The sequence below is a fragment of the Meleagris gallopavo genome, chromosome 3, assembly GCF_905368555.1.
Source record: "Meleagris gallopavo chromosome 3, MGAL_WU_HG_1.1, whole genome shotgun sequence".
Classification (NCBI taxonomy): domain Eukaryota; kingdom Metazoa; phylum Chordata; class Aves; order Galliformes; family Phasianidae; genus Meleagris; species Meleagris gallopavo.
Window position 1 is genome coordinate 44659259 of NC_139406.1, and position 22886 is coordinate 44682144.

Below are 22886 nucleotides of genomic sequence, written 5' to 3' on the forward strand. Positions count from 1 at the left end.
CTCATAGCTAGGACTGCCTCGACCATACCATCTTGCTCACAAATGGCAGTAAGATGTCCTGACATTTCAGTAAAAAGAGCTGTTCTACACCATGAAAATGAAGAACACAATTTCTCCACTTTTCTTTTTTAAAGAAATAAAGATAATCGCTTATGAGGAAGGGAAGGGATAATTTTTTACTAATACACATGTAGCTACTTTGCACTCTGCAATTGGCAATTTTACAAATCTATTATATATAAAAACGTCCAAAACATTGAGAGATCATATAAAAACCCCCAGAATGTATTTCAGAGAAAGTGTTCAAGTAAACAACTAGAAATTAGTAGCACATTTATTATTAATAACAAACAAACAAACAAACAAATTTCCTAAATCTCAGCTAGAGACACAAATGAATCCTTTAAAATTCTGTGACAGATTCAATGATATCTTTTAGCAACACAAAACACTCCTGCAAGACCAAGTGAAGGAAAGGTCAACAGTCCAAATTACAGAATACATCACATAAAATGAACATACCTTTTGTGGCTATCCTGACGCAGTCAATTTTGGTTTCCTGTGTAAAATAAAGAGGAAAAAGGTTACATCTCGTGTTTGTAAGCAGAGAAAGCTATCCATGTTTCTACTCTTAAAAAGTACTGATACAATACAGGAAAAGTGTTTACATAGTTTTCTTCGTTACATATTTAACTTGTTATGAAGGAACTCCAATGTGCTTTCATAATATGGACAAACACTGCTTTGGTATGTTACATACACAGTTCAGTTAGTAAAGAAAACAGGCGCACGATTCACAAAAGCACAGGCAAGTGTTCAGCTTTTTCACTTCTGTAACTTAATGACCTTGGGAGATTTTTCTTTTTCTTACAGGTAAGTAGAACTCTAAGCATCATGCTAGACAATTTTAGAAAGAAAAAATAATCGATGGTGTTTCACATTTCTGCACTGTCAGTGCAATGTGAAAGAGGGACCATTATGGTTTCTGGCAGAAAACATTTCCAGGCTGTCAGCACAGACAGCCAAAGCTTATCAAGAATTGAAGGGCTCTGGGTAGGCCTGTCCAGGAAATGAAAAACAATTCCAGGAAAAATTAGCCTGATGAAACATGATCTGTGAAGGCCTTTTTACACACTCTCATTCCAGCTCCATCTAGTTATTTTTCTTTTACCGATTGCGGAAAGGAAAAGAATAAAGATTATTTCTAATTCAGCCAGGGCAACCAAATGAGAAAGTGGGAATTGAACATGTTATAAACTAAGGTAATGGGATTGGACAGGCCAAGACAGATGTGCTAAAAGCCACAATCAAGTTTGGCTTAAATTTAACAAAAGAAATCACAGCACTCCTTTTATCTTTGAAGCAGGAAAACAAAAACAAAAACAAAAAAAACCCGAAAAGCCAATAAATTAGGCTCATTGGACAGCTTTTAGATAATGACAAAATGGCAATGCATTACTTTGTTTACTCACTATTGACAAAATGTGCTGTTTTCTCCTGCTCTTTCCCTAACCTTTAATCATTAAGCTACACCGTGTCAGGAAAACTGTTATTTTTAAAATTCGTGTGTTAAATTTCACAGTTACTTCATTTTCTCATTAGCAATTACACTGGGCATCTTGGTAGTTGATGCCAATTATCTATTTACACACAGTGTATAAAACCACACCTGTCATATGACTTACCCCATTGGCTCTGCTAGCAGCTTGAAAATAGATGCTGTAGCTCTTATGAGGAAGAAGAGGAGTATTCCAGAAGCCACTGTAGGTTTTGTTATCACCAATAGTAAAAGGCTGAGCAGCTTGTAAGCCATTGGCTGGAATCTCTGCAGCAAAGTAGTACCGGGAATTCAAAAGTGAGGCGTTCTGGAAATGAATGGGCACTGGGTAGCACTTCAGGATCTCAGTTGTCTTTTTGATCCTCCGAGGGCGTTCCTCTTCAACAACTATTTGGTAGACACTAGGAGCATAAAAGGAAAGAAGAAGAAGAAAAAAAAAAAGCGTTATTATAACACTTGGGCAGACAATTCTTTCTGAGACCTTAATCTCGCATACCAGTATTTATGGAAAAAAAAACACACCATCACCACCAGCCTGTAAAGAGAAAACAAAATGGGAAGAAACTGCCATTTTGGTATTCAGGTGTATGAATTTATGGCATTGATTCACGCTTTCAGATAAATTAATTTTGTTTTAGAAAAATAAAATTAGCCACATACATCACAGCTTTTCATTCAGCAAATTCATGGAACACTTTCTTGCTTGAACTCTTGTACAGAAAAAGCTTCCTTGATTAGTGCTAAAACATAGAATTAGGTATTATTTTGTTCAAAGAAGTAAGTGTAAAGCTATAGATACCATCTTCTACCCTGTTTATCTTGCCTAAATGAAATTAAATGAGTAGTTAGATAAAAATGAAGAAATAAATTACAAAGAGACAGGGAATAGTATTTGCTTAACTGTTGACATCGTAACTATTTATAAAAGCACACATTAAGTAAATTACAGTCTTTTAAAATTTTAATGGTATATCAACTGTTCCCGAGCAAGGATGAAGTACTTTTTGACGGATGTTATTTTCACTCAGCAAAGCACTTTTAATACATCGTAGGGATAATCTTGTTCTTAAGCGTTCTGCATTCTGCAAAGCAATTCAGGCTATAGTTGCATGTTTTGCTCTACTGGACCTACAGGGAATAGCTCATTCCTCTTCACTGTAAAGGTGCAGTGGACATGCAAGCAGAAACAAAGAAACTGTGATTTCTGCTGTATATGCAAACAGCGAAATCATTATACCCTCACAGTTGCTGTAAAAGTCTGAGTCAGTGCTTTCAGATTTGTGAAGTGGGACATCCATGTCTCTAAAGAGGACTTGCTTGCAACTTTATTGCTTCACTGGAGACCAGTGATTTTTAATCATTATTTGTCTTCTGAAATCTTGAATCCAAGTAAGCAAGTCAGTATGGGTAACATATCTTAAAGAGACAATGTGTCTACTTTTCTGTATGCCATCTACATCTAATAACAATGTACAGTATTTGAAGTTGATAATTCATAACAAGCAGCAATCTCTGTGCAGGGTATATTCCTTTCACAGGCAATAGCCACACAGTCTTCTGACATGTTGTCCTGACTCCACCATTTTAAGTAGATTCTTGTGTTTACAAAAGCCTGCTGAAAGCACAGGGACAGTTGGGCTGGGCTAGAGTGGTCAGTATAGATGACAGAGGGCTTTACCTCTTCTGCCTGAATTAGATCCTTACTGTTAAGACACTTTAAGTGTCTTTTTGATGATGTCTAAACAATTCTAAAATCCCATTAAAGTCAGCAGGGAGCAAGTCAGTACAGGCAGCAGATTTTAAAGATCTGACCAGCTAGGAGGGATCTTTCAGGTCAACTGAATTGCTTTCTGGGCTCTTACTGAGTACAATAACACATCTAAAAATCTGCAATTGGACACAAATTTTGGATTTTTCAATCTGAAGAAGAAGCCCACGCAGAAATCTATGTTTAAATAAAATTTGGAACAGCCACAGAGACAAACAAGTACCTTGAGGGGCCACTTGAAGACCATTGTCAGTACATTCCCTGGAAAATGAGGTCTACATTTTTTAGCAGAAAGATTTTCATTAGTTGATTAATTCTATGCTAAGTAGTAAGTGAAGGTCAATACACAGCAGCCTGTCTGCAATTCAAATCAACGGCTGACATAATTTTAGAACAAAAAGAGGCTCAGAAGAGTGATTCCAGGCTACTTTGAAGAAAGACTGCTAACCAGCTACGAAATTACAGTTAATCTATAGTAAATACTGTTTGAGAATTGAAATGGCGTATGGGGGTGGAGGGGAGAGGAAAGTAGAGAATGATTTAAACATGTGCTCTTGCAAGGTATGAAACTGGACACACCTGCCAAATATTACAGCAAAGACAAGAATCCCATGTTCTCACTAAAACATGGCTAGTAAACCAAATTTTGGATTTGGCTGTCAGCCGTGAGGAGAGCTGTCTCCTTTTTTCTTGCATCAGGACTGAATATAAGAAGGATCTCAGACCAGGCTAAGTAATAAGACTTGTTTCACTATCAGTTGAAATGAGCTTTTTTTTCATTTTTCACTCAGTGATCATAGCTAGAGATTGTAGGTATTTTAGAAACAAATCTGTCATTAAAATGCTCCTTTTCTTCTTGCAAATTCATATTAGTTATACTGCATGCACTACTCCAGTGTATATTACATTTTAAATGCCTGCCATCTATTCATCTTCAGAAACATTACAGAAAGAGATAAGTTGACTGGAGCAATTTCAAACTCAAGATGTCTTTTCATCCTTACTCCACAAGACAAATTAGATTTGCAAGCATCTAGACCTCAAATCTATTTGCTCTTTAATAATTTAAGTACTAAAAGGTCAACCAGCTCTTTTCTGTTCCACTTTATCAAAGTCCAAGTGCTAATGAAAAACAACTAAATCCTATCTGCTCCCGATTTTCCACACTATTGTTTCGCTGATGTAAATTAACACATTGTAAGTACCTGGGTCAATGGAAACCTGACAGAACTTTATGAATGATATGTTTTACATTTGTATAAATGAGATCATCTTGCTAACAAATTTTATACAATTAAATCAACTACAATTATAATCCAAATGTTTCACTGATTCTTGTAGTTAAAGTTGCTTTCTTTAATGTGTAACTGTCCAATTGTCTATGCTGAAAAGGGTTCAAGCCTAATAAATTGAGCTAGAACTGCATCAGAACCCTACTATTCCTCAGAAGTATTAGTCATATTTTCTGCTTATTTGAAGTTGCATTATTTCTTTTCCACACCTCTGTATGTCAGAGGATAAAATCTTCCTATCTGTAATCAAAAAAAAAAAAAAAAAAAAAACTACTCTGTAGAGAAAGGTGTTAAAAGTATATCAGCTATTGGTAGGACTTATATTGAACTTTCTGAAGGACAGACGTGTAATTTGGGTTTAATTTACATTATGCAATTCTACTGCAGAATTCCAATGCCTTGGAAATTGAACACAAAATCTACTTTTATACTGACTGAAATTTAGAGCTGCATCAAAAATGAAACACATGGCAATTACTGTAAACTTAGGATTCAAACATTTCAAATGTTGGGATAAAAAGCATGGAAAAAGAAAAAAAAAAAAGATGCATTTTTTGAACTGCTTTTTCCACAATGGTTCCAAAATTGAAATGATTATACAGAGATACAGATCTAAACATAATGAGGACCATAAATTTGGTTAGCAATTAGAATTACCCGGCTTCTCAGATATTTACTTAAAGTGAGTTGTTCAAATTAAAATGATCTTTCAGTGCCTCCTAAATATAGAGAATTTTTTTCAGGCGAAGCTGAAAAAATAAAGCATGAAAGAAGAAAGACAACATTCGAACAAATTAATCAAAGATGCTAAAAGAATTTAGATATTAGAAAAATGAACCATGGTGTTAGTCACATGACGAATCTTGACATTACTCCACATTACAAGACAGTAGATCACACAACATTTAATCAAAGTCTCATTCAAAGAAATGAAGTCATTTTCCAGAGAGATCTACTCAGTAAAAGAGTGGATTTCCAGGTTCTTAAAACAGATGTCTTTAAAAAGGACAATCTAGGTATTTATCAATTGAAGTTTACGAATCTGTAAATGCAACTTCACCAAAAGCAATTTCAAATAGAAAACAAAGGGAAAAAAAGCCTAGTTACTTTGTTACTGAACATCTGCCCAATTTTTTCTCTCTTTAATGGTCTTGATGTTTCACTTAACTGGGAGCAATTTGTTGACGCCATCAGGAATTTAAGAAAAAAAAATTACAGAACAAAAGTGGCCCAATGGTCTGCATCTAGACTAAGGTTATCTGGATTTATTTACTAGTATTAATACAATATTTATGTGCAATCCTAGGCAAGTAAACAATTTTGTGCCTCAGCTTTCCAGCTGTAAAATGAGTGGGAAAGTTTCTTATTCCCTCTGGACCAGTTTAACTATTAAAAATTGAAACTTCTTTAAGACCTTCTTTTCTATTATCCTTGAATACTGTTTTTTTCTAGGTAATGTACAAAGCCTGCAGAGCTGTTAAGATTCAATAACACTACCCTAATCAGCTCTGTAAACTGCTGGACTAACTTTGCAGACTAATTTTGCATCACTGATAACAGTGATGCCATGGAGTCTAATTTGAAGTTTTCTGCTCTTTATAATTGGTCTCTTCCTAGTCTCATAAACATAAATAATTGGTATATTTTATAGATCTATATATTTTGTTTTGTATACTTTTTTTAAAATGCAGTCAGATTGAAACAATAGAATGACTTAATTACTTATCAACCACTATTTCAGTTATTTAGTCCTGTGACCAACCCTACTTTATCTGTATATGCTGAACAAAACATGTTCCAACCGCTGCCATTTTCATCATAGATGTGAAAAAAGTGAATCAACTGAACAATAGTCCTATCCCTCTGGCCAAAGTTGAATTTTGCATATTTTCTCAAAGGGTAAGGCAGACAGTGTTTAACTGTGTTTTTTCTGCATGCCAAAGGCCAGAGCTATATTCAAGATCAGCGCTGATAGAAGGACTGTGTGCAGTAATAATTCTTACAAGGGAGAATAAGACTTTGGGGTTGTCTGAAAGAATATAGAGTGCATAGTATACTTGGGAAGGGTGACTTTTCCTTTTCAAACATCATACGCAAGCCAATCTACACAAGACTAGAATTTTAAAAATTATTTATTATTTTGCTTTTTTTTTTTTTTTTTTTTTTTAATTTTCGAAAGTAAATCAGGCAGGAAGGTACCAACAACATCCCACATGTGACATCATAGGTCAACATAATAAAATAGGACGCATTACTTTGGAGCAGCCCTTGTAGTTTGCATTATCACTCCAAGTCAGGAGGCTTTAGGAAAACAAAAGTTCCACAATCTTTGGAAGGTTTCTAAGTCCGCAGGACTGTTGGTACTACCAGGGTGTAAGAAAGGGACTGAAAAAATGTGCTAGTTAGTTGTTGAAACTTGAATGGAAAGGATCCATTTCATTCTAATGATGACTGACATTATTTTCTGACTTTGTGAGCCAAGAGATAAGTCTGGTTAGCTTCTCCAAGGCAGTGTCTCTCCTCGTTCTCAAGAAGCACTATTACCAGCAACTGAAGTTTCGAGCCCATGGGAAAAGTCCCATATTCAAATTGCAGAGAGACACAAAACTTTCTCCGTCAGACTTTGAGTGAACACAAATGCGACTCGTATTAGACAGTACCTCTACTGTCATGCAAGGAGCTCTTTTTTCAGATCAATCAGAAATACTGAACAGCTGTAAAGGAGGAGATAAGACAGCTCTGGTTCAGCCTCCAGGGATACAGCCAAATGTAAACTCTCAGGTGTCGTTATATAGCTTTATCTTCATAGACCCATAGACACTTGGGAATGGTGTCTGGTTTTCAATGTAAAATTCCTAAGCTTCTTGTGACTGCCCAACTCTTTCACATGGACAATTTCAAAGACTGAAAAGTCAAAATTTACAAAGGGGATTTTCTGGAAAAAAAGTACATCCAAGCAAATCTCTCTTTAGCACCGCTGTACATATATAAAGGAAATCATGACAGGTCTCCTGTGGGGACTATTATGTCACTGAAAGGTAAAGATATTTTGCTTGTTCTTTCCTCCAAGGACAGTTGCTAGGGGAGTATATGACAGTGCATTAAATTCCCTGGAGAATGAAAATCGTACTACATGATATCTTAATTGAAGCAGAGACTAATGTGTTCTGAAAGTGGTAAAGCATTGGTCACTATAAGACCATCACGGGTTTAAATTTCCTTCCAAACATAGAAAAAAATCTCTTTTGTGAATTGGATTTAAGGATTTCTAGGATTTAAGAGAGATATATGAGTGTGAACTCCAAAAATTCTTAGAAGAAAATCTGCAAGTTAGAAATATGGGACAATGACATATGCTCCATGGCCAGATGGGTGCCACCTAATCCTGATGACAAAATCTATTTCATTTTTTTCCTTAATTCTTAGTATACAGATTCACCATTTCAGAGAATCTAAGAACATTAAGTCGGGGCAGAGAACGCCCAGCAGAATCTTCAGCCTTGTAATCTTAGACAATTAGGTACCATTCATAAAAGTATTGTGAATTTATGATTTTCAGCATTTAGTTATCATAAATGACTCAAAGCATAACTTTGATTTGTTGGTAAATAAGTCATTTTGTTCGCAATACTTTTTTTGACTGTAAACATTTAAGAAACAGTAGATAGTCTGTTCCATATCACAACATACAGTGTGCTGATGATGGACTGTAGTCTTCAACTTCCTCCTGTTCATCCTTTGCAAAATCAATACATTCAACACACATGCTAAACTATCCTTATTCAAAGCAAGTATTAGTTCACTACTGGAACAACATATAAAATTGATAAGAACCATTTGATCCACACAGGTAAGTGGTGGTTAAACAAAATGCCAAAAAATTACTGTGACACAAGAGACTGCGCTGCTGTAAAGCAGATTCACTGATTGCAGGGAATTGGAATTGTTCTCTTAGCCCTCCTAACCTCACCAAATCCTAGATAAATATTGATGAAAAATCCTTCTTTCTTACTTCCCTTCTCTCTCTTCCCCACCCCCTCAGTTATAGAGCCATGTGGTTAATTATTATTGATTACTTAAATGCTAGTGCCCAGTTAGGACTTACTTGGAAGTGATACTACCATACCGCTGCTATGCAAGCTTAGGAGAATTCACATTAGAATTAGGAAGAACAGGACAACAAGGATGTGACTGTACCTTACAACTGCTACATGCATTTCTGCGCTAAGAATTCCTTAATTCTGAAGTAATTTCCCTATTCCTCTCCATAGGGCTACCTTCTGCTATGGCCAATTTGATAACAGACAATGTATTAGTCGCTCTCCAATACTTTGAAATAACGTACTCCCCTTTGTCAATGTGAAGATAGCTTTATTTTCTTATTCCTTCAAGTGAAAAAAAAAATTCAAAATCACTGTAGGCTATAGGAGAAACTGCTATATAAACTATACTTACATCCTGTCTGTGACTTGGGCTCTCCATATTTATTACAGATCCATGAATTAGGCTGCTTATTCTTCAAACAGTCAAATGTCAGGAAAATAAGCAGATTTTGCACAGTTTATAAAGTCCTGAACAGAACAAATTCAGTGCAAAATTACAATAAAATTAAACTTACTTGTAATGGTATTTCTTCACATGACTTTGCACTGGAACAGGTTGCCCAGAGAGATGCTGGATACCCCGTCACTGGAGACACTCAAGGTCAGGCTGGATGGGGCTCTGAGCAACTTGATCTGCTATAGGAGTCCCTGTTCATTGCAGGGCAGTTGGACCAGATGACCTTTACAGGTCCTCTGTGACTCAAATGATTCTATGATTCTGTGCAATTTTCTACAGGTATAACTAATACAAGACAAGAGAGCATTTGGCTCCACATTCATAAATTCTCTCAGGCATTACTAGTGCATTTGCTCGATGAGCAAAGACATCTTTGATCACAGATCTCCCCAAATGTGCCCCATACTGTATCAATGAAATCTGGCTACAGTGTACAGCCTGCAAGTGAAAAGCTATGGAAGGTGCCTGGAGGTATATATACACTTTTTTTTTTTTTCAGAACAAGAAATGTTTAGAATGAAGAGGCTGTGAGGACACATTTCAATAGTTTTAGCTTGCAGGTAGGTAACTGTGCATGTGAAAGCAGGAAGAAAAACTGAGCAAACAAAACCAACTAAACACTGGACCATGTAAGCATACAGAAGATACACATCGCTCTATGCGGGAATGTAGAGAATGAAGAAAACAAAAAGGAAAAGAGTGGAATATACTGAAAATGGGTTGAGATGTACCATTGTCTTTGATAAAAAAGAAAATGAAAGAATAAGGAGGAGGAAAGTTAAAATAGAAATGAAGCCAATCTAATAGAGACAAATTTTTAGCAATGCATTTTCCAAGAAGTTACATTCAGCTACTCTCTGTAAATCACATGCAGTATGTTTGTAAAAGGTGTTTGATTTCATAATTATGTTATCAAATCATCCAATTTACTTTTCTATGATTTTGGGGGAAAACTATTTACCCTGCAGAGAGATCTATTTACACTCACGATGGTCTAGTGAGTATTTTACAAACTGTTCTACCTATTGATCCTTGGCTTCTCCCATATATAACTCTGGTATACACAAGATGGTAGGCCTTCTAAAAGGCATGTCACTATGTTATTTTTGGCAGTATAAAACTTCTCCTCTGATGTTTCTTTTATGCGTATGGGATAACAACACTCAATTTACACTGACCCAGCACTAGATTCTTTCAATGCCACTTGAAAGTAAATTAGGCTCAAATGACTTATAGACTATAGTCTATAGTATAATATACTATATACTATATACTAGTCTATAGTATAATAGACTATAACATTACAAGTGTCAACTTGAGAATGTTAGCCCAAGAACATGCCATAACCCCATCTATATTCCACATGCTGCCTGTGATACCCATCTCCCACCCTCAATATGCTCAATTCCTTTCAATACCTCCCAAATATTGGTTGGAAAAGTGGCAACAAATGCTGTGGCTGTTTCTGGACTACATATGGGCTTGTTGGTATTTGAATTGCAGCTCTCTACTGATGGACCAAATGAACTGTAACAAAGCCTATCCTTCAGCACTGATACTAATCTGGGTCTTTCCTTTGTACCTTAAGATCCTAAAATGTGGTAGAAACATAATATTTATGCAACATTCACAGTGTTTTTCCAAATCTGCTGAAAAATTGACAAGAGATTCAGAATCGATGAGAAAGGAAGGAACACAGACGGGAGAACAGCACAACACATAAGCCTTGCTTTCTTTGGTGTAAGCTTAACTCAGTGCCATTCTTATCTTGGGTAAATTATGCAGCACACACAAGCCAAGGAGCACTCCTTTCTTTTTACCAGTAAGCAGGCTTTATTCCTACTCAGCATAAGGGCTCAGTCCCTTTAGACAGCAAATACTATTGATCTTACTCCACCAGGCCTTATGCTCTTAATTTAAAGCCCAAGTAGCAGCATCACTAACTTAAATGATGCTGGTCTAAATTGAATTAACCTAAGGCTTTGGATTCTCCAAGGCTTTGAGACCAACTCCACTGCAGAGCAGCAGAAAATGGGGACGCTTTCTACTTCTTTTGCAGCCTGTTCATAACATGGCTTTAAAATGAATAAAACCCAGAGAGGAGTGGTGAGGATAATAATTCCACCAAAATTTGACAGCCACTATTCTGAGATCTTCTGGTGGTAATCATGAAAGGGATGTCTGAAAAAGGAGTTACTCTCCGCAGACAACAACCTGAACACAAAGCTGCTTCATATGAGACTTTCCATGAACCAGAAATCAACATTGGTCTCAATATGCATCATGCCCCAGTGCAGCATCCTCTAGGTCGTCCTTCCTAGAGGAGTAACTTTTTCAGTAACCAGCACAGTCATCCCCTCTCCTAGCTGTCTGAGTAGACACAGCTACTTTTCCTCCACAGCAGAACTGTCCCCTCTTTCTTGGGGAAGAAGTCAGAATCTGGGCTACTTCGCTGTATACAATCAAATGAAAAAAAAAAAAAAAATGTTGCAGAGATATATTTTAAGAGTATATTTTGAGAGGTTACTTCCCCTGATATCAAAGAAACTATTTCAAGCACAGTGTGCCTTTTACACTGGCCTGTATCTGAATTTTTTTTTCTGTAATCACCTATCTGGAACAGGAAGGTAAGAGGAAAAAGGGACAGAGAAAAAAATTTGATCGTGTCTCTCTACTGGACTTCTATAAGCAAAATTTGATCAAACACCTCTGACAACACCTGGAGAACTCATTAAGAACAGCAACCACTGCCACTGAACCAGGGCAGTGCATTAATTTCACAAAAACAAGGACAGATATCCCACTAGTTTTATGGGGGTTTTGCTCTCCTTTTTATGTTTAAAAAAAAATCTAAAAATTAGAACACTTTGTTACTCATAGACATTAACTGTACTATATATTTTATGAGGGCTGCTCTAAAAGTAATGTCTCCCATTTTATGATGTTGTGACAGAACATCAAAGGTGGATGTTGGGAGTATGGCAGTAGAGGTTGAACCTTCTCACCAATATTCTGTTACATGTTGTTTCCGTGTGACAGATGGCAGCAGAGGGGCAGCCTGGCAGAATGGTGGCTGACATGGAAGTGCTGGTGAAGCAAAAGTGTGTCACTGAATTCCTCCATGTGGAAAAATGGCACCCACTGACATTCATTGACACTTGCTGAACATTTATGGAGACCAAACAGTGGATGTGAGCACAGCGAGGTGGTGGATGATGTGGTTCAGCAGTGGCAATGACAACAGTGAATCATCTCCACTGGCGCAGGATTGATGTGCATGGCATGCTGGCTCTTGCTCATCACTGACAAAAATGCATAGCCAACGATGGAGACTATGTTGAAAAAGAGTGTTTTGTAGCTGAGAATTTCTCTGTCAAAGAATGCTACTGTGCTCATTGTATCTGTTGTAGTTTCCATGTAAATAAATAGGAAGGATTACTTCTAGAGTGACTTATGAATATGAGGCCCTAGATAATTCCTCTTCACTCAATGTGGCCCCAGAAAGTCAAAAGGTTGGACACTCATGACTTAAACTGTTCATAAAAATAATAATGAAAGCAGATAGCAGGTGCTCTTACACAGATATTTTTTTGTTTGATGCCACGCATTTGATATAATAAATGGATGCAGCGTTGAATATTTCATTCTTGTAACTCAAATTCTCTTTGTCCTGGTTTGTTCAAGATAAGATCAGTTCTAAATTGCTTTGGAATATTAGCTGGGTACCATGAATGTATGTTGTATTCTCTCAACCGTAACTCATTACAAGGTACTCGCTTGGCATCAATAAGTCAGTCTTGCTTTTGTGTGTAGGCATTTGTGAGAGTGTGTGTGTGGCTCAATACTCTGTTACTAGGCTATTTAGTGATAAAATCTGATATAATAAAATATTAATTACAGCTGAAAGGTTGGGTGAGAAATATGAACTCAATTACAGTCCCATTTTGTGAACAAAGGGCAGGGAGAAAAAATCCTTTAGTTATAGAGGGTTGGGATAATAACAGAACAACCAGAACATTAGACTCAAGCTGAGTACTCCCTAAAAGGCCACCTGTTATTAATCTTCACATCAGGCACAGAATTTCAAGTAAATTAGGTCAGGATGAAAGATATTTTCTGCTGATTTTTTTGGACTAACTAATTTAAGGATTTCTTTATCTGAGCTCTTTTTTTCTTTGATGTCATTGCAATTCAGTAATTAGAAATTTGTAACAAGCATAAGGACACAGCAATTATAATTAAAGGTTAGATACTATACACACTGCACAAAAGTGTCACCTTACGTGGTGCAAAAATAGAAAATAACTAACAGTTGACTCTAAATGTCTTTGATTCAGTCAGATTGGCTCCTTCCCAGTGCCAAGCTGTTGCACATGTGGTTTACCATCTCACAAAGCCAAGGTTTTTACAAAATACACCAGCAGTGGAATATAAATTATTTTAAGATTATTAATATGTTCCTGTTCTTCTGCCAATTTACCTGAATGAGTTGAATTACTGAAGATTTAATAGAATATGACCAGATTGGAAAGAAGCACAACTGTGAGTCAGAGTTACTCCAAAACAAATTTATATGACCTTCAGATCCTGCATTTAGTACTGAATCATAAAGACTGAGCAATCTTATCTATTACTGCAGGCTAAAATGTGCCATTCTATCATAAAATAAGATTTGCATTGTCTGAAGAATTGAATGCTTGAAGATTTGACTTTTTAATTGTGTTTTCAGTTTCAGGGAATTTTGCTGAAACTATGACAATATATTTTGGCACCAGGCCAAAACTTGCTTTCAGTGAGTTTACAGTTATGATGCTTGCAACAATCCAACAACCATTTCAAAGCTTCTTAATCAGCTTTATGTTCTTTGCTTAATATCTTTTTAAAAAGAACACAGGAAAATGGTTATATTCATAAATACAAGGAGAGAAAAGTATCTTGGAACAGCAAGCAAGATGCTTTTGTAAGCCAATATTACACCATTTAACCAGTTTTCAGGTTGCCAAGGCCAATTTATAAAACAACTGGAAACCATGGAATAAGGAGTAAAGTCTTGTCACAGATTTAAAAAGACTAAAGAAAGCAAAACTGTCTAAAATCATTTAGTCTAAGAAAGAATGAATTTAGAAGGGATTTGAAGGAAATACTCAAAACTGAAAGCCATGGCAGAGCTAACTGATCCTTTCTTTTCAATCTGTCATGGAGAAAGAAAGTATTGATGCACAGTGCTGTTAGGAAGAAACAAATGAAATTCTTGGTGTCTGTATGCAGAAAAAACAATATGCAACTACCAGGGACATTATGCAGCCCATCTCATCAAAATTAGCAGCAGCATTTCTGAAAGAGTATGCCTGGCTCCCTAATTCTCAAAAACAGCTCACTAAAGCTTTCAAATTCTAGGTCTGCTTCTGACTAGAATGGAAAAATTCATTACAACCCACCTTTCACTCCAGCCATCAGACTTTACCTGGTTCATTCCTACTATGAAAGTCTAGGTGAAAAGAAGAAACAAACTAGTTGTCTTTTTTCTCATTGTATAATATGATAGAATGCTACGCTCCAGTCTTCACAAACTAGAATAGATCTACCATGGTCTAAATGACCAGTTCATTTGATACCTAAGAAAACACTCATAAGGATACAGCTCCCTATTAGGGATGTTCCTAGTTCTTTAAATCCACATGTGGTCAATGTCTTATGTCCTTTTGACTAAATTTTGAGATTTAAGTTTTTTTTTTTAATGAAATACGATATTATGCTGTTTTCATTCTGCACTGTTTATAGTGGCTGGATACATTATGATGGAACACTGCACTGGAATTAGAAGGAATGGAGTAAAAGAAAAAGAGGCAGACCATGCAAAGATTTGGTTGAGTCATTTCTACTTTCAAGGAAGTCTAAACCCATTTGCAAATTATCATTTCTTTCCTGAACAGCCCTGAAGAAAATCAATACCGGTACAAAGATAAAATGTAAGAATAACTTTGAGAATGTAAGCAATTGTCTAAAAGAACAGAAAGATTTCCTTACTTCTACACCCATACAGAAACAATAAGATACACTACTGCTTTCCTCTGTGTTCAACTCCCAATTTGTGTTTATTATAAACAGTGCTGCATCCAGAGCCATGATTTTCAATCTGTTCTTTGCAAATTCCTAGGGATGCACAGTTTGCAAAAGCCAAGAAAAACAAACATACGCTTATATATGTAAAATCACACTATAAGGATTTATCTACCCTCTGCAATATCTTCAGGGGTTTACAAGTTAAAAAATTATTTCTGGTAAGAAAAATGGATTACAAGAAAGCAATACTCTATATCAATATTTCCCATTAAGACACGAACTCCCAACATGCTACGCTTAAACCCTGGAGAATGTACAAGAAGTGTAGACACTGAAATCTAACAACGTTCACTAGTATAACTATAGGGACTTGCACAGCTCTTATTTATGAATGCAAAGTAATACTTTCATGCAAACTGAGCAGGAAGCCTGGATATTGCGCAGAAATGAAGAATTAGTATTCACAACAGGGGATCACCTGCTAATGGATCTATGACACAATGTTAACGTGAAAACAGTAAGATCTTTTTATACTCCACAAGGCTGTGCACTGGAAACTTACTACTGAATTGGGCTGGGGGTTAAAGCAAATAAATGTATTTAAATGAGTGGTTTTTAAGTTGGGGGAGAATGCTTATTTTCTCCCTTCTTCAAGGATTCTCAGCAACCTGCTGGCTTATGTACAGCACAGGAAAAAAACATTTGCTGAGACAGCTAAATGAATACACAAGACAATTTCAACAGGTTTTAAGATTCAAAGCTTGAAAACTGTTTACAGCTCATTAAAGCACTCACAAAGGAGACAAAGTTTCTCATCTATTCATCCAGGGGATACAACATGGAGCACTGAGCAACTGGCTCAAATAGCTTTGCTGTGGTGGTCTGAGACATCAAATGATGTCTCATTTGTCCATTCTCTCCTTCTCCCAGATGCTATGCTTTCACAGCAGACTCGGTAAAAAGCAGCATATGCATATGCTTCAAGCTGCATCTCAAAAGCTCAGAGGTATCACTTAGGCAACCTCAGGCACAGACACATTTCCTCTTGCCAACTCTGCTGTGGGAGAGCAGGACCATAGCAAAAATAACCACAACAGAATTCTCTTCTTTCAATGCTATCATCTCTTTACACAACTTTAATGCAGCAGGTCCTGGTCCAGCAATTTGGGAATGGAGATTACTGTCTGTGTTGATTTTCATCCTTTCTTCTCTGTAGAAAGGCTCTGCAGGGTGCTTTAATCAGCGGTGCAGAATGGTGCAGGCAGATAGAGAAAACCAGTCAGCTTTTGTGGCACTGTCCCCAGACTTGTGTGGACAAATACATGGCCGACCTTTTCTTCTGTCAGTGACTTCTTCCTGCACTGGGATTGATTCTGGTAGGATTAGGCAGCGTAGAAGCCTTGGCAGCATGACACTGTACAGCTCTTCTCACAGGAAATTTGGCTGTAGATAAAAGATTCTGCACAGTTTAAGCTTAGAACAGCCGTTAAATACAGATGATTCTGGCCTTGTGCTTCTACAACCTCATGAGACTAATCTTGAAAACCGCTCCCGATCTAAATGTGAGAGCACAATTCATTCACCCTCATCTTATTTCCTCATGGCAATTTCTCCCCAGATTCAACATTTTTATAACGCCTCAGACATCTAGCCTATTCTTCTCTGAGACTGTTTTAGGCTGAGGCATTTATATTGCTGCTGACTGAACAGTTGCTACTTTCAGTTATACAGCCCAGTAAGTGACTTTGTTTTTCATGTCATTTAATGTAATCCAGTTGAGCAGATTAGCTTTTACTTAGCGATGCTTTAAAGTCATGATGCTTGTTGCAAATGCCAGTGATTTCCTTTCCTGCTTAAATGAACACTGTAGCAGAAAGAAAGTTGTCGTGATAATGTTTAGGGAAATGAATAATCTTTCACCATCTAGTATGGGAAATGGCTGTTTTACTGCAAGCACTTTGATAGCTTTTCTTCCCCTTTCCATGTTGCATTCCTCTTTATTCTTTTGTCTTCTTTAATACTACTTAATATCTAAAAAAAAAAAAATAATTAAACCCTTATAGAACAGTTCAATCAAATACAATTTATACCAGCAATTAGGAAATCCTTCCAATTGCTTTGTCCTGTAAACTCTGATGCACTTACGTATTAGTAACAGAACCTCTTCTAATGCATTCTTTTAGTGTTTGCTAGCGAATAAAGGGCTTATACAAATTTCCTCAGAAAAAACAATACCAGATGAAAAAAATCCTAAGGTCAACTGCAGTATGAAGATGCACCACTGAAAGAGAACCTATGGAAAAGTCAGTTTCAATGGTATAGGTTATTTCTGTGTTGTAACCTGAATTATATAAAAAACCTGACTTACAGCCCTCTGATGAAGATAGCTCTGGTCTATGTATGACCCTCTTAATAGAGCTTGTGCCCTACTTGGGGATGACAAGTAGAGAAAAATGAAAAAGGGGACTTTTGGCACGACAGTGCCATGTGACTGACTTTCACAAAATACTGAATCATATAATCATTTCTTTAAAGGTATCTAGCATCACCTTCCTGACATTTATGTCCATATCTGTTCCAGAGCTTCGGTTTACCACGGGTTTAAATTTGATCCATTTACGTGGTCATTCACGTGTTCTTCTAACTGAAATTGTTCTTTACTCTTTCTGAAGTTTATTCCTCTAATATGATTTGGAAAACAAGCACATCTTCTTTTCATGTTATCTGGCTGGCCAAAATAAGTCCAGCTCTCTCCATCACTTCACATGTAACACAGGTTTGCCAGTTCCCTCATCATTCATGCCATAACAGCTCTCTGTTGTGGTACTATTAAAAAACAGTATTTGTAGATCAGGGAAATGCATAGCAGTTTATGAGGGCCTTCCAGTGTATTCTCTAATGGCATTTATAGATTGTTACCTTTGCAGGGAATCCACCTGCTCTGTGCAGTCTATTTGCCAATTTCACAGCCATGCCACATTTTGATGACTCACAGTTATACCACAAGCTATTAATACCATTTTTTCTCCTGTTATTTCCGAAAGTGAGCCTCCATCTTGCAGAATATATGGTTGTTACTAGCTCATAAATGCCAAACTTTGCATTTCATCGCATTTGCAGTAGATGAATCCTGAAGGCTATTCACTTTTCACTGTAAAGCATTTCAATTCAATGCTGCAGGATCTACTTTTACTGCCAATTGGTTTACAATGTGTTATATTTATAGGTGGCATGTATAAACAAAACAAGCAGCATTTTATTGTGTCACCTCTGGTTGATAGTTCAGCCCTTCGCTATACAGTACAATGAACATATACTTCCATCATGGCCACTGGTTTGGAGCACTTGTAAGATGCATAACAAATACACAGTTAAACACTTCCAGAAGAAAAGTAACCTAATATCAAGAACCATGACGGATGGTTCTGTGATAAAGCACAGAAAGACTGATGCATATCATCAAGGCTCCAGTATCCAAAGGGACTAAGGAACTTCCAATGTGACCTGCAAGACTGACCTGAGTGCTTATTTAGTTAAAAAGTTGAACAACTGCAAAAAGAGCACCACAGCATTACAAGAATTCGGAATGGTTTACTCAGCGCTGGGGCTGCAAACACAAACACAAAAATACCACATGGTTACCATGATACCCATCTTCAAAGAATTACTTTGAAATGTCTCCATAATGTCTCCACAGCCCCCAAAATCATGTTCAGCGATCACTAAAGGAAATGCAGCTACACTGAAGAGATTCCATCTTCAGTCATACCACAGCTCACAGTAAAGCAAAAGCAAGTCCCTGGCATAGTTCAGTAAATACAAGACAACACATCACTTTTTGTGTTTTCAAGGAGCACTTTGTTGGTTCTGTGCTGGAATTCAGTCATGCCTGCTTTTTTTAAGAATAACCTAATGGTCTGAGCAATGCTCTCAGAAGCTAGAGATCAGAATATTAAGAGTCTTTCAGCATTTCACTCCCACCCCCAAGCCACCCAAACAATGTTATTATGCCCTTCTGAGATTGGCTTATGTGCAAACATAAGTGCAAGAATAACAGGAGAGCATTAATGAAGGAACCTGTCTGATAACATGGAGTTTATCTTAATTCTGACAATTATTTCTGTTTTTATTCAGTGATCATCAAACCAACATATTTAAAATCCTGGGAGACAGGAGTAAGTCCTAAAATTGGGTCTGTTGGCTGCTTCAGGAACTTTGTGCTCCCAGTTTGGTGATTGGACTAGATGATCTTAGAGGTCTTTTCCAATCTTAATGATTCTACAGTTCTACTGTTTCACTGAGAACACAGTAATAGCTGAGAACTGGCTCACCGACTTGCTAAGATTGAGTTGCCTAAAATCCAGTAGGCTGTGTTAGGATATTAAGCAAATCAGGATAATAAGTAAACCAATGGTACACCATCGTCTTGGTTAAATGGTTTGAAAGGCCCCCAAAGTAGAGCTTTAGCATCAGCCAGTTACTGCTCTCCACAAAGTTTATGGACATGGATCAAGGTCCATGCCAAACTATCAGTCTGGAGATGGTCTTTCTGTCTGGGAGCTGAACAAAGACAGTTTTCAGACAGCCTCAATGCCAGAAAATGGTACAAAGCATCCAAAATTCAAAACGAAATAGGCAAGCCTAAGGTCTGAACTAAAGCAGGCTAAATATGGCCCTTGAATGTCTGAGTAGATGTTCCTTGGAAAGTGGTCATGGAAAAGCAACATTATTTTGTTCTGTGTGCACTTAGTGACTGAGCCACTCATTTTAATAAGCAGATTTAATAACAACATGCTTTATTGATTCTGACTGGAGTTGGCATTCCAGAGCTAGCGAAACATGGTATGAGTTCCAAAAGTTTATTATTCACAAATTGAACTGCTACTGGACTTCAGCTCTCGTCAGGGAGACTGGGAAAACCCAATGGTCCACAGGCTGTCAGTGGAGAACAGTCTAGCTGAACTGGATTGCCATGTTGTCAGAATGAGAGTTAAGCAACACAGAGAAGAGTATCATTTTGCTGTGTCCAGTTCTGAGGCCCCCAACACAAGGACACTAGGTCCAGAAGAGGGCCATGAAGATGATCAAAGGGCTGGAGCATCTCCCCTATGAGGACAGGCTGAGAGAGCTGGGGCTTTTCAGCCTGGAGAAGGCTCTGGGGGGATGTTATAGTGGCCTTCCTGTACCTGAAGGGCGCCTACAGAAAAGCTGAGGAGGGACCTTTCATAAGGGCGTGTAGCGACAGAACAAGTGGAAATGGCTTTAAACTGGAAGAAGGTAGATTTAGGCTAGATATTAGGAAGAAAGTCTTTACTGTGAGGCACAGTATGGACTCTGGAACAGGTTATTAATGGAGGTTGTGGATATTTGCTCCTGGAAAAACTCAAGGCCAGGCTGGATGGGGCTTTGAGCAACCTGGTGTAGAGGGAGGTGTCCCTGCCTATAGCAGGGGGGTTGGAACTAGGTGATCTTAAAGGTCCCTTCCAACCCAAACCATTCTATGATTGTATGATCATTGGGAATAAGACAGATAATCTCCTAGTTAAGGCCAAACTATCAGGTCAAAATGAAAATTAAAAAAGCCATACAAGCTTTATGGAAAGATAGGGGTCATCTGCTTCTCTCAAGTAACTAGGGGTATGACTTGAGGGAATGGCATCAAGTTCTTCAGTCTTGGAGGTCTTTTCCAACCCTGGTGATTCTATGGTTCTGAGCACAGCATCATAATAGTGTTGCTGATTTTTCAGTTGTCTATTTATATCCAAGCCCTTGAGAAGATACTGGTTAGTGATGCAACTGAAAAAAATCTCTTCATTGGTATGAAATAATCTATTTTCTCTTTTGTTCTGGAATTGCTTCAGCTAGCATGCTTTATTTGTTTTAGATTAATTTCTATTAATTGCAATGCTAAATAACAGATAGCACTGTGCTGAGTTCACAGTGACACAAGAATCAATGCTGGATTTACAGCACAGTAAAAAGCTTGAGGAAATTTCTGAATTTGTCAGCAGGACATGTGAAGGCACACTGCACACATCTGGGCAACACACACCATAAATCCAAACTCAAGTCAGAGTTAAAATCCATGGACAAGTTCTACTACATAACAAAAAAGAGTTACAGCATTTATAAAGCATAAGCAATTATTGTACTGTACCCTCAATGAAACCAAAATTGACCCTTCTGCTGTAAATAATTATACTTGTTGCTATAAAGAAGTGATAATTATGGGCACCAATAAAACCCCATCCCTTCTGTATCACAGACATCCTGAAAGAAATTGGCTCACTGGCTTACAGGTTGTAAAACTATGATTTGAAAATACAGTTTGCAGGCAGGAGCTGACCCTATAGCATACAATTCAACTCCTTGTATTTACAGATCCTTAAACTATAGAAATGATGCCTGTGACAAGCAAATAAAAGAACAGAAAGTTCCCTTCATGCTCCTTAGCCTTTGTGGTCTAATTGTATTTCAAAAGGCTGTATTTTCAACATGGTATTTCAGAACACTAGTGAGTTGGTAATGTTCCTTGAACACATATAGAAACATTATGGCAACATAACTATTTCTTTACCCTAAATCCAACAAATGTCACCTAGACTGTTTTATCAGTGCGATCCTGAAAGGCCCAAGTTCACTTTTCAATTTCTTGGGAAGCTTTCCAAATCTCTCCCATTAAATACATTTGATATTTTTCTCCTTAGCTATGTCTACATGAGATTTTCTTTTTTCTCATTAGTGTGTTACTACTTATGTCATGTCACCGGGAATAGTAGGAAATTACAATAACATGTCTGCATTATATAACATGCTCAGTAGGAACTGTGAGAGGTCAGAGCTAAAAATATAGATTTTGCAATGCTTTTATTTGCATGCACTGTTGCTGTATTTTTGCCAACACAGAGCGTTATGTCTCTTATTGTGCAAATCAGCATTCTTCCCATTTCAAAGCTCATTTGTTCACTTATTCTGAATTTATAATCATACTTCTGCCTGTCTCCATAATACATGAATTGACTCTTTTCCACATATCAAAAAAATTCAGACTGAGATAGCAGTACCTCTTTTCTGAAAAGTGGATCATGCATTTGAGGCCCAGTCCTGTGCCTGCCATCTACTCACAACAACGTGAATGCCCCATGGTCACTTCAAGGCAGTTAGTGGCTTCTCTGGATGGCTATCTATTAGACTTTCTTTCTCAAAAGATGATTTCTGAGAGACTGTCTCTCAGGCTTCAGATGATCCCATTTCTTCCTATGGAAGTGTCTTAACAGTGCAGCATGTTCTAAATTTCATACTACGAAACTTAAGAGGAATCTTGCTGCTTCTATCACAGGGACTGTGTGCAAATTGCCTGACTTCCAGATATGACAATGAACCTAGTATTTACAGGGTCTCTCCAAAGGTCTGGATTAGATCAATAAGAAACATAAATCTGTGTGGAATTCAGACAATCTGAACACATCATGAAGTGTTTATTTTACCCAACAAAGTAACGGAAAGGAGTGCTTATTGCTTTAGATAGACATTTTGAAATCCCTACTAACTGAATAAAGTCTTTTAGGTTGAAACATAATATAAATTACTTCTTCAGGGAAGAGGGATTAAAAGAAAGTTTCAAAATCAGGATCTTTGGATAAAA

The 22886-nt window shown here is 37.2% G+C and overlaps 1 protein-coding gene across 6 annotated transcripts in view; it reads right to left on the bottom strand.

Annotated features, from left to right (window-relative positions):
* PTPRM (protein tyrosine phosphatase receptor type M) overlaps window positions 1-22886 on the bottom strand; it is a 454600-nt gene that overhangs the window by 171568 nt on the left and 260146 nt on the right. For all 6 annotated transcript variants that reach the window (XM_085220805.1, XM_085220804.1, XM_085220803.1 and 3 more), the window contains exons 12-13: window positions 1686-1959; window positions 523-559 (exon numbers count right to left, since the gene is read on the bottom strand). In XM_085220805.1, coding sequence (XP_085076931.1) covers window positions 523-559; window positions 1686-1959 — 311 coding nt within the window. The remainder of the gene's footprint in view (window positions 1-522; window positions 560-1685; window positions 1960-22886) is intronic.